General features: G+C 56.9%; 1 protein-coding gene across 3 annotated transcripts in view; it reads left to right on the forward strand.

The window, feature by feature from the left end:
• The first annotated feature begins 10,131 nt into the window (after positions 1 to 10,131).
• ZNF385C (zinc finger protein 385C) overlaps positions 10,132 to 12,723 on the forward strand; it is a 59,012-nt gene continuing 56,420 nt past the window's right edge. The window contains exon 1 of one of the 3 annotated variants that reach the window (XM_085083627.1): positions 10,132 to 10,273. In XM_085083627.1, the coding sequence (XP_084939753.1) occupies positions 10,237 to 10,273 (37 nt within the window). In that variant the 5' untranslated portion in view covers positions 10,132 to 10,236. The remainder of the gene's footprint in view (positions 10,274 to 12,723) is intronic. The other 2 variants (XM_085083628.1, XM_085083630.1) reach the window with 2 other exon arrangements.

The raw sequence follows: 12,723 nt of genomic DNA on the forward strand, positions 1-12,723 counted from the left end.
CATTCCCCCATCCAAGACCGAACCTTCCCGCGGCCCAGAACGAGCCTAAGCCTCTTTGGGGCAGCCCCAGGGGTCCCTGCGGGGCTCCAGGCATCCCCTCGGTCTCACCTGTGGCAGCTCTGGGAAGTCCTTTGCGTCCCAGCCGGGGGGGCTGGGGGAGCCGCGGGGCTTGCAGCAGGACTCGAGACCGGGATCAGGACCGGGATGGGGCCCAGGACCGGGCCGGCTTCGCGGCGAGGCATTCGGTACCGGGGCGCGAAACCCCAGACCGCGCGACCGCCCGTGCTGTGCCCCGCCGGCCGCTAGAGGGAGCCCTGGGCCGGGCTGGGGGACGCCGGGGATAGCGGGGGATGCTCCGGCGGGACCGGGGGATGTTCGGGGAACCGGGGGATGTTTGAGGAACCGGGGATGCTCCGGCGGGACCGGGGGATGTTCGGGGAACTGGGGATGCTCCGGCGGGACCGGGGGATGTTCGGGGAACCGGGGGATGATCCGGCCGGATCAGGGCGTGTTCAGGGAACCGGGGGATCGTCCTGCTGCGTGTTCCTGTGCTCCGGCGAGTACAGGAGGCTGCAGCGCTCCCACCTGCCGCTCCACGCGTGTCCCTTCCCCGCGGGATCCTGCCACGCGTGTTGGTGCTGGCCCAGGGATCCCCCCTCCCGCCGGATGCTTGGCAGGTCACGGGTGGCTCCGCAGGTGTTGGGGAGCTGCAGAAAGGCTAGGATACGTGCAGGGGATCAGAGTGCTGCTCCTGCCTGACTTTGGTACCAGAGGCTCCCGCAGTGTCAGGTGCACATAGCCCGTTTTCAGGTGGAGATGGCCCCGGGGAAACCACGAAACCAAACTCCTGTTCATCAGAAACTGGGTAATGAGGCCATTTGAGTTATTTGTAGCTCCTTGTGGGCTGGGATGGCCTCTCCTCCCGCTCCCTAGGCAGGATCCCTCCCGCAGGGACCCCAGATCGTTTTGCTCAGCTCAAATTGCCCTGATTTGTGCTTGGAGAATTCAGGTTGTGAGTTAGCCCAGTGGGTGCCCACAGCACTGGGTGGTGCAACCTCTCACCAGCTGTGGTAGATCTGCCTGTCCACTTGGGTGCCCCAAACCAGAATTTCTGTAACAAAACTTGCCCCTTTTGAGGGGGTGCCGCTGACTTCGTGGGATGCAGGGCCAGGATGGCATTGTGAGTCGCTGTGGGTTTTGCAAGTAGGTCTGTATCCAGCCTCTGCTTGTCCTTCCCTCTGTGTCCCTGATTAACATCAGCCCCATCTGACTTCTCCTTCCCAGGGGCTCGGTCACCTTGGGCCTGGCGGCAGGGAGCAGCCGAGCTGCAGTGATCAGTGCTGCCACCTTGGTCGATGTCCTTCAGGGCTGGCATCCTTTTGAGCCTGCATCCTTCTGAGCCAGCATCCTTCAGGACTGGCATCCTTTAGAGCTGGCCTCCTGTGGCCAAATCCCTAGGCTGGAAGAAGTCTGTGGCTTGGAGCACCTTTGCTTATCTCAGCTCCCCAAAGCACTTATATTCCGGCCATCATGACTTGCTGCCTGTAAGCAGAGATGGGCACCATTAGCCCCGCAGCAAACAGCTGCTGCAGCAAGTTCTCCTGGCAGAAGCATCAAGAAGGGGTTTGCCCCTGGCCCACAGGCTGCCAGGATGGGCACAGCCCCAGGAAGGTCTGTGCCCTCCTGCCCCAGCGGTCCCCATGCCCCCCGCAGCTGGGCGTGCTCAGAGTCAGGGCAATGCAGCCATTTGTTTTTCACAGCTCATTTCATTTGTCATCAGTGCGTCAGGAAGCACCGATTCCCCTCTCAAGGCACCAGCTGGAAAACCTCCGGCTCCTCCACCTGGCAGTGCCTCAGGTCAGCCCTTTCCCCACGCTGGTGTATAGTGGGACTTAGTGCTCAGCCTGTTTGACTTACTGGGAAGGAGCCTGAGATGTGACTTGATTACAGCATGCCAGTATCTTCCTGGGGAGAAAACTGCTGGGTATTAAAGGGCTCTTTAACTTGGCAGAGAGAGGAATAATGAGAACTGAGGCTGAAAGATAAAGTCAGGCAAATTGAAATTTGAAATCCAGGGCAGGTCTGCAGCAAGGAGGGCACAGAGCAGCTGAAGCAGGACGCCAGGCACCTTTATCAAAGATGCCTGGCACTGGGGGTCCTGCCCTGGGGATGGCTCCATCCTGCTTCGTGCCTCTGGCTCAGGCAGCAGCAGGATGAGCAGCAGGAGTCCAGTGGCATCCTGGGTGAGGGGGATGGGGACTGAATTTTGCTTCCCAGGCACATCTGAAAATCTGGCTATTGCACAGTATCTCTTCCAGAGCCCGGCAGCACATCAGACCCCGAGGTGACCTTTCCTGGGACAGCTGGATCTTCCCTCTCTGTACTAGGGGAAATTCCAGTCTGGAGAAAAGTGCTTGTGGTGGAGGAATTTTATCCTGAAACCAAGGAGCCTTCTCCCCACTTTGTTCCTGCATCCCCTCTCCACTGCCAGGAGTATCTGGGAACCTGCAAAATGTCAGGGGCATCCCTGTCCTGCCAGGCTCTGCCAGCCCTGCAGACGGCCGCATGTCGAACGATTCCCGCCGGGAGTTAATCCTGACTGTTCGCATGTCAGGATGCTGGTGGATTAAACAAGGGGATTAGCATCAAACAATTTCCCTTGCGCCCCGAGCGGGAGGCAGGAAATATAATCACTGCAGGTTTATTCTGCTGAGGTTAAAACAGCTCCGCGGCATGTGGCGGGCGATGCCATCCGAGCCAGTGGCACGGCGAGGCTCGTGCCCAGGGCATTGCCAGAGCACTAGGATGAGGATGTCAAGACCAGGGAATGCTCATCCCAGGGGAATCAGGAAGGTGTCCTTGCTGGGTGGCACTCTTGTACCCACTGAATCCTGTGCCCGGTGTGGATCCCACCAGCCCAACCGTGAGGTGCCAGTGCACAGGAGCCATCTGGGCTTGGGGAAAGGGCTGCAGCCACCCATTAGGTGCCCCCAGAAGGGCACAAAAGCCAGGACTGGGGAGACTCCAGCCCCCCACAGTCATCAAGCCCCCCGGCACCATCCTTCTGCCTGCTCCTGCCAGCCTGGGCTCAGCTGCGGATGGCAGAGAACGGAATAGCAGATGTAAAGGCAAATCTGTTTTTCCAACAGCTCCTGGGTTCCCGAGCCAGGGGAGGAGATGCAGCTCTGATCTGATGGCAGCAGTGCTGCAGGCTGCCAGCTTTCACCCCAGGCTTCCTGCCCACCTGTGGTCTCAGGGTCTCCTGTCAGCACCAGGGCAGAGCCCTGTGCTCTCAGCCACTTAGAAAAAGTAAACCAAACTTCCTAATCCCAGGTTTTTGATGGAACAAGCTCATGCAGCACTGGCTGGGGCAGGACGGCCCTATGCCTGGCAAAGAGACTTGATGTCTCTTTGGACCCAAGCACCATGGGAGCAGCTGGACTCACATCACTGTGTCCTTGCTGGCCCAGACCTTCCAATCCCTGGAGGTTTCTTGGCTGCTTTCCTCGGAGGATCATTCCCAGGGCAGCCAAGTCCCTGGTCAGCCGAGAACACAACCATTGCACGTGCCCACCTTGTTTTTCTAGGAAGGGGCTAAAAATATCATCCAAGGGGCTGTGTGGAAACGCCTGGGCAGATCCTCAGCTACTGGGAGTGGAGTGACTTACAACCAGTAGCCTGTGTGTGATCCCAGGGACAGGGGCAGGGACAGTCCCTGCACCAGGGCACATCTCTGTGGGGCAGAAGAGCAAGGAGGCTGCAGGTTCCCCCTTCCTCAACACTGCTGGGGTGGCTGCTTTCCCTCTTGCCATTTTTAGGTGACTTTGTTTGGGCTGGTCATTGGCAGGATGTGGCAGAGAGGGGACATAGCACAGTGGGGTAAGACCCAGGGACAGCTGGCAGGTGCTGGCACAGTCTGGGGCCTGCGGGGACCTCTGGCACAAGCTGCAATAGCCGAAAATTCCCAAACAAAATTTCATGCACTAAATCTTAGGGCTGCAATTCTGCTGAGACCTGGCTTTATAATTGGATCTGTCAGAAACCCGTCACACTTAATGTGCAGCTGCCAGCGTGCGTGTGACTCCTCAGCGACTGCGCTGGCTCTGTTGGGCACCAGGAAATCTGGTCTTGGGATTTTCCAGCTTGAGGAAAGGTCTAGTTCATACCTAAACCCCCAATGCTGGGAGCAGGGCAGTGAGGACCAGCCCTAGTGTTAACTCAAGGTTCCTCAATTTCCCTCTGTGCTGGGAAGGCAGTGGGATGGGGATGATGCTGGCGAGGCATGGGAGCCCAGTGTGCGTGTGTGTTCTTCACCTGAGTAATCAAACCCGTTATGCAGTGTTTGATTAAAGGCCACAAAACATATTATCTTTGATTCTTCCACTTTATTTTTGTTGCCTTCATTTGTCCCTTGGAGATGAGAGTTGCTCTGGTACTTATTAGTCACAAAGCCCCAACCTCGCGCTGCGTTCCTGCTATCTGAGAAATGAATTATTAATGGTGCATTAAACAGAGACTGGAAAGGGGCCCTGGGACACTGATAATCAGGAGCTAATTGAGGAAGAAATGAGATACTGCTCCTGTTGCAGAATGAGGACTGTGCAGCATTGCGATACCAAAGGTGACCCTGCTAAAATTCCTGGGCCAACTGCGCCCAGCTCTGCCTGCTCAGCCCTCTCTGGTGGGTCATGTGTGCACCTGGCCAGGATGTTCTCCCTGGCTGGGATGCTCTGCTCTGGCCAGGATGTTCTCTCTGACAGGGATGTTCTTCCTGACAGGGATGTTCTCCCTGGCTGGGATGTTCTCCCTGGCTGGGATGCTCTGCTAGGGCCAGAATGTTCTCTTTGACAGGGATGTTTTTCCTGACAGGGATGCACTGCCTCAGGCATCAGAAAGACAAATGCATTCATGGCCTTGGAAAGCTGCTGCATCCCAGATTTTGATGGCATGAAGCAAGTCCTGGGGCTGGCCAGATGTGTGGGCACAGGCAGTTCCCTGTGTCCTCAGAGATAATGTCCCACCTCAGTGGTGGCTGCTCAGGGTGCTGGATCCTGCCTGGACCTCATCTGGACTCCTGCACAAGTGACTGGGGCTGAACAATTTCAATCAATTATATTTATGTTTCCTTGCTGTTTTCAACTGGGGCCTGTCAGATTTCTCCTCTTCCACTCTGGCTGCATTAAATGCTCACCCTGGGCCCAGCACCATTTGCCTCAGGGGTCCCGTGGGACTTGGCCACAAGGTTTTGAGAGCTGGGGAAAGATGGTAGCGTGGGAATTGTCACTGTCACTGACCTCCCTCGCCATGGGCAGTGGGTGCTGCTGCTCTGACAGTGTCAGACTGACATGGCCCCAGAGTGTCCCATCACCTCCCCTCTCCAAACACCAGTGGTGGGTTGGGTTTAGAACCAAACTGTCCCTCTCCCCTCAGCACCACTTCCCCCCAGGGCCCAGCCAAGGCTCCCTGCTCCAGCTCTGCTCTGACGTCACGCTGAAGCAGCCGCAGTTCACCCAGACTCCTTGCATAAATATTTATGCACTGATGCAACGCTTTTCTAAATATAAAGCTTTATCTGAAATTTCATTTAAACATTAAGTGTAGATAATTTATTTATAATTAATGTAGACATCAAGCCCCATCTCTGGAATGCCTGTGAGCTTTCATTTATAATTGGGAGGTAAGTCAGGAGCTAGAGGCTGGGCTCTTATCAGTTTCATTTTAATTTTCCTCCTACAGCAAATGAAGCTGCTGCAATTCATCTCTCATTAGAAGGAAGCACAAAACTCCCCTAAAATAAAACAGTTTTATGGGGAACAGGTAATAAACCCATCTTTGTTCCTCTTCACACCTTTGATAATGTTACTGGGGCTCATAGATCCCTTCAAAGTGTTGCTCTTCCTTAAAAATAAGTCTATTAAAAATTAAAACCACTTTCCTATATAATAAAATTTACTCCCTGCAATTATGCAGAGGGAGCAGTTATCGGCCTTCCGTAGATTTTAATTAAAAGTTACAATAGGAAGGAAGTAACAACAGCCATAAAACAACAGCATCCTCTCCCCTAACAATGAGTTATCAGGTGCCTCTCGAAGTGATGCCCAATGCTGGTGAGAGGTGCCAGGGCCAGCAAGTTCCAGGAGTCAGTGTGAGGGGTCCCTCTATTACCCCCACAGCAGTGAGGGGTTTGCTTCACCCATGGGTGCCCAAATGAGTGCTCAGCTCAGCTCTGACCTGTTTGTGCTCTTGTTTCTGCACCCCAGTTAGAGAATGGGGCTGTCCTGCCTGTGGTGCCCATGGGTTGGGGGTGCTGATGTTGGGGAGAATGTGGCTGTGCTGATCGTGGGGTGCAAACCACGGATGTCAGGCTGTGGAGGCACAACTGCCCCCATTTAATCCCCCAACCTGGAGGCTGGGTTCATCCAGCATCCCCAAATCCTTCCTTGGGAAGCGTGTTCTGGCAGAGTAGGGCTGTGGAAGCTGCGTGTGCCTGGCCCAGATATTCTACAGAGCTCACAGAGGGACCATCAAAGGCAGCTCAGCACTCAGGCTAAAAATAGCTAAAAATAGCAGGTGCCCGGGATGGCGCAGGGGCTGCTGGTGGGAACACAGTGCCTCCAACACCTGCAAACACCTGCTCATGTGGAAAGGGCTGCAGCCATGGAAAAGCTTATTCCATGTTTACATCAACTCTTCCAGAATGCAAACCTTTGCTTTTGAGGGCACCTTAGGCTTGTCTGGATTCAAACAAGGGTGTTTGTGGGGCCAGTGTTGCTCGCCTACTGTAGCTGTGGGGTCAATCTCCCCAACTGGCCAGAGCTGGGTCACTGCTAATTGAGCTGATGAGAAACAGGTGAGAGCCACGACGCTGCTATTGCTGGGGCTGGTGCAGCTGCACTCACCCAGTGTCAGCTTTTTGCACTCTGGAGTCTGGAGGTGCTGCAGTTCTGCATCCCAGCATCCCACAACCCTGTCAGCAGCATATCATGGGAATCAAGGTGAATTGAGGCACCTGGAGCCCAGCTGGGCCCTTGCACCCAGGCTATGGGCTGGGGACCAGGCTGGGGGCAAGGGCAGTGCAGCCTCACTCATGCCCCCTGGGCTGGTGCTGCCCAGTGCTGCTGTTCCTTTAACCAGCTACGGCTGTTGAGTGTTCCACTGCTGGTCTTCTCATCGCCTTCCCTGGGTCCTGGCTGTGAAGGTGCTAAACCCTCCCTGATCTGGCTCTGAAACGTTTATGAAATCTTTATGGGCTTTTGAAAAGATTTTAATTCCCTGACAGTGCTGCTTTCACTGGAAGAAAAAAAAAGAATTATGACTCAATGAGCAATTACAGCTCAACAGCTGCTGAACGGCCACGGCAGCTGCCGGAGCAGCTTGGCACAGCTCAGCACAGTGGCCAAGGAGCCAGCGAGCCTTCCTGGAAAGTGATGATGGGCTGGAACCACCCCACACCGACCTTCCCTGGCTGTGGGACCCTGGCTCATCCCCTGGGCACAGCCCCTCCTCTGCCCACCTGTCTTCCATGGCCCTCTGTACCCAGAAGCCTGAGCTCTGCCTGCTGCTGGTCCCTGCCATGCAGTGCTAAGGAAGGAGATAGAGAGATCTCTCTGCACCTGGAGAGCTGGGCACTGCAGGCAGCTGGTGTTGTGGGACCCCAGTGGGTGCTGCAGGAGGGATCCTCCCTCCCTGGGGTTCTGTGTTTCTGTGTTTGAGATGGGCAATTTCTCAAAGCACCTTGTCTGGGACAGCTCATCACCACTACCCACCACCTGTCTCACCACAGTGTCCCCGGGCAGTGCCAGCACCTCCCTGTGTGTGGATGTGTCAGAGCTGCCAGAAGATGTAAAACACTGGGGTAATTGTAAAACTCCCTGTTTACTGAAAGCAGAGCTGCTGAGCTCCACAAACATGAAGAAAGGGGAAGCATTGCCCTGACAGTGCCCATTGCTTCCTGACAGTGCCCATTCCTTCCTGGCAGTGCCCATTCCCTCATAGTTCCCTCTCGCCTGGCAGTGTCTGATCCTGTTTTCTTGTAGGCTCATTTCTGCTCCTTTGAGAGCCCAAAGTTGCTGTCCAGGACCGAGCATGGGGTTGGGAGAAACTTTGTGAACAGCTACAGTGTGATGGAGGGGCTGGATGTGCTGTGCCTTCTGCTGCTCTGTCCCATGACACTTCAGGGCACTGCAGCTGGAGATGACCTTCTCTTTGTTTAAAGTTTTGTCTTCAGCTTTGGAGATATCTGCAGCAAACCAAAATGTTCAAAGGTGACCATGGTCTTGGCACAAACTGTATCTTGAGGAGAAGCAATGTGGAGGGCTGTCCTTGGGAGAGGGAAGACAGAGTTCCCATGGAGGGAAAGAAATGCATCTATGCTCCCCAGTGCTGGAATGCTGGGAGATGTGGGTCAGGTAATTGGCCTCATCTCTGCACTTCCTGATTCCCATGCCTGGAAGGGGAGTACAGTCCCTTCACTGCCCTACAGTGTAGGCAGGATGAGGCTGAAAGGGTTAAAGTAAATGAAAAAAGTGTGGAGGAGACCCAGCGCTGTCTGCTCCTTGGGGAAGAAGGCTATACCATCATCATCAGGCTCCTGACAGCCAAGGTACTGCAAAGTTTGAGATCCATTAGAGTGCCTGTAATTATTTATAGGGAGGTAAAAAAAACCATCCTACATTGTGAAAATCAGATGGCACAACAAACAAATGCACTGAGCTTTGGTGAAAGGGTTCTGAAAACCCAAAGTGATTTATGATGAGAGAGGCTGAAGCTCAGTGCTGCTCCTGGAGACCTGACTCTGACAGCAGTGGGGAAAGGGGCTTCTGGTATGGACAGGTGGGATCTGCTGCTGCCTATGGGCCACTGCTTGTGTTCCAGGATTTATAAACCCAGAAGTAGTTCAAATTAGGACTCCTTGCTGCTGGCTTCCACCTCCCTGGCAGCTGGTGGCCCTGGAGCCTCCTGAAGGCATGGTCACCTCTGGGCTTGGAGGGGTTTGGAGCAGCAAGTGCTTCTGCAGCCTCCAGCCTCTGCCAGTGACAGCACGGGGCCAATCACACCTCTACCTCTTGGCATCAGTTCTGCTTTTTAGCGGAGGCAAAGCAGTGAGCAGTGCTCTGGGAGCACAGGAGCCCCTGGGTACCTGCTCCAGAGGAGAGGGCACTTGGCCAGAGCAGTTCCCTCCCAGCTGGGCTCTGAAGCTCAATTAGCAGTTTTGGGAAGTGCTTTGAGATCCTCTGTGAAGTGTCCTGGCGGAGGGCAAAATGTGATTATATAACGTGTCTAGACAGCGTATTCCTTGGGGCGGGCAGCAGGACGCTTTTATATCTCCTCTCCTGTGTCAGCACTGTGTGGCCCCGCTGAAAGGTTCTGGGAGCTGCTAAAATATTAACAATGATGACAGCGACAGGCCAGCGCAGACTTTTGCACTTAAAATTGTTGATCTTAGCACAAGGCAGGAACATGGCAGCAGAGGCGGCTTTGCCTGGCGGCACCTTGTGCTCCAGCTGCGGCGACTGAGGAGCAAGTAGCATCTCCCTGCAGGGTCCCTCCCTCCATCCAGCCCCGGACTCTGGTTCACCCTCCTGGAGCAGCCGGGCTGCCCGGGTATGGCCAATGTGTTGTCCCACCCTGCTGCCTGCTGGGCCTGGGTCAGACTAGGAGCTCTGCTATGGGCAAAGAACTGCAGCCCCCGGGGGTTGAACCTCCCTGGAGAGCCGGGCTGTCTGCTGCCGCTCAGGGTGCAGGACTGGAGACCCTCATCCTGGCCGGTCTAAGACCTGCTCCTCCATTCTCCGCGGCGCTGGTGGCACAGGGCATCTCCGTACCTTGAAATTCAGGTGCCCTCCCCACAGCCTCGCTGTGTCTCCCTCCTTTGCGTGCCCAGCCACACACCTTACTGATCCCCCAAATCCCCTGGAAAGAGCCTGGGGAGCCCCTGTGTCCCCACCGTCCCAGCCCGGGGCAGCCGTGACCCAGGGGTACGCGACGGGAGGATGCCCCCGAGCCGCTGGCGCCGCTGCGGGATGCAGCTGCGGGATGCAGCACCGGGATGCGCCGCCGCGGTTCCCCCTCCCACTCGTGCGGGCGCACGGCGCCGAGGGGGGGTTGGACCGCGGCGGCGCGCGCGCTGCCTTCATCCCCCCCCTTCCTCCTCCTCCTCTTCCTCCTTCTCCTCCTCCACCTCCTCCTCCTCCGGGAGCGCGCTCGCACGGCCAGGAGCGAGAAGCCGGCGGGAGGATGCTGCAGACAGCGGCGGAGCCGGGCGGCTGGGCAGGTAGGGCGTGCGGGGGCGGCCGGGCTCCCGGTATCGGCGGCCCCGGGGCTGGGCTGTGGGCACGGGGAGTTGCAGCCCTAGGAAAGTTGTGGGAGGTGGGGGATACGCCGGAGGGGCCTCGGGAACCGGGATCGGGGCCGGATGTTCGCCCGGGGCAAGCGCCGCTCCCCGCGCTCCATCCCGGCGGTACCGGGCGGCGGGGCTGACGGAACCCCGGCCCCACTGACCACCCGGAGGGGTCAGGGCAGGAGGGAAACTTCTTGAGCAGAACTTTACCGAGGCCCCGGCGCAGTCCCTCTCCGGCGCGGGGCTGAGGTTCCCGCGCCGAGCGGGACCCGTTGGGTGCCGGTAACCCCGGCTCGTTCCCGCCGGGGTGCCCGCGCTGTGGGGTGCACAGCGTGGGACCCCCGCGGGTGTGTGATGGGCTGGGGTCTGCGGCAGCACCTGGGCGCTGGTGGCATTGGCCCAGGTATCCCCGTGTGCGGCACGGCCGGGGCAGGGGCTGGTGGGGTGGTCCTTGGGCCCCTCTGGGCCCGGCTGCGCTGCTCGGTGCTCTCAGCACACCCTGCGTGTCCCCTGGCTTGTTCGCAGGGTGCCTGGAGCTGCATGTGTCCATGCTGGGATCGGGACATGGAAAGCTGTGTTGGGAATGGAGGCTCTGGCTGCCTCCACGGAGACACTTGGCTCTCACGGAAAAAGACCTTCACGGAGCTGTACAAAAGCGCTTTCTGTTGATTGTGTCTCCGGGTGGGAGCAGCGGGGTCCCCTGGTCCAGGAATGTGGAGGCAGAAGCAGGATCCCCACTCAGCGGATTGACCACTTTCCCCTGGCCATCATCAATAGACTTTGCTGTTAACTCGCAGCAGCAGTGAGTTATGGTGGAAGCTTTTAAGGAGTTTGCATCGGGCTGGGCAGGGCTGGGGCTTGCTGTGCCCCAGAGCGAACCCCACAGATCCCGGCACCGGGATGTGTCTGTGCCTGCCCTTGGCAGCGCCATGGCAGGGCGGTGAGCGCCGATCCTGCTGGATGGGCGTGTGGGAAAACAACATCTTGGCACAAGCGGCCGCGATTTGTTTTCAGAGCAAAATTTGAAAGTGCTGCTTAAATAGAGGAGGTGATTTGGTGTGAAGGTGAGGCATCACCTCCTGGCATTGCACTTCTGGAGGCTCTAAGGGGCTTCTAGGTTGATTCACTAGTGTGGAGGGATCAGCACCAGCTCACTGGCACCTTGCTGCTGGAGCTGCCCCTGCGAGGGCTGGATGTGCCTGTGGGTCATGTGAAGTATGGCAGCACCTCTGCCCTACAGGGAGCAATTTTGGGTGAAGATGTGAGGCAGCAGCTGCCCTGCCTTGCTCAGCACTGTGCACACATTGGCTTCACCCCCTTGTATCTGGGGTGTCTGAGTGGGGAGTGGAGATGTTTGTGTGAGCTGCTGTGTCTGCATGTGGGGCACAGCGCCCAAAAATAGCATCAATGGGCAGTGCCGCCGTGTGTGACAGCCCGAGGATAAATGAGGCTCTGTCCCGGCTGCCAGCCTGGCTGGGAGTTCCTGCAGCCAATGCCATCCAAATCCACCACTACTGGCTTTTTTTCTTTTAAGTGACTGCAGGTGTTTTCCGATGGAGCATCCAGCCCAGCAGCTTTGCTGAATGATGTTTGTCACTTGGCTGGAATAGCTCCATGGGGACTGAGGAGGCGAATCGGTCCCTCGGTAGCTGCCAGTGTGATTCTACCGACCAGAAACTCTCCTGCCATATGCAGAGTTCAGGGTGGGATAATGATAACTGTGTGCTGTGGATTTCATGCTTGTTCTATAATCTGCCACGTGTGTTGGAAAAAAAAAGGCTGGTGTGACCCTGGATGTGGCTCTGTCTGTGAATGCACAGAGCCAAGCTCTGCGTTAGCAGGGCTGTGACGTCATGCCAGGCTGTGACTTCCCACTGTGAGTCTTGTACACGAGCATCCCTGAGCGAGCATCGTGCTTGGCTGGAGCTCCAGAGTGGCTGCTCTCACTGCCAGAGTGCTGCTTGACTCTGACAGAGCAGCAGCCTCTGTATGGGGAGATCAGGAGGCTGGTTTCATAGTCCCAAGGATAAGAAATATTTCTGGGAGGTTGGTGGCTCACTGGCCTCAGGGCTTTGTCCCCAGTTCTGGACTGTGGAGGGCTGAATGTCCTGGCCATGGTAGGTGAGGCCTGGCTGCTCAGGTGAGGAGGTGCTGTCCTGCTGGAGTGTGCACTGCCAGTGGGCTTGGAGCAGTCATCCCATCCCATCCCATCCCATCCCATCCCATCCCATTCATCCCATCCCATCCCGTCACTCCCCACCCAGCTGGCTGATGTTCTCTGCACTGTTTAAGGTCTGCCTGGTGTTCCCAGCTGTCCTGGGACAAGGCTCCTGTCCATGTGCTCACTGGACAGGGAAAGGGCAGAGCTGCTGCAGCTCATTCCG

This window comes from Lichenostomus cassidix, chromosome 27 (genome assembly GCF_008360975.1).
Source record: "Lichenostomus cassidix isolate B80296 chromosome 27, HeHo_3.0, whole genome shotgun sequence".
In the NCBI taxonomy this organism is placed as follows: domain Eukaryota; kingdom Metazoa; phylum Chordata; class Aves; order Passeriformes; family Meliphagidae; genus Lichenostomus; species Lichenostomus cassidix.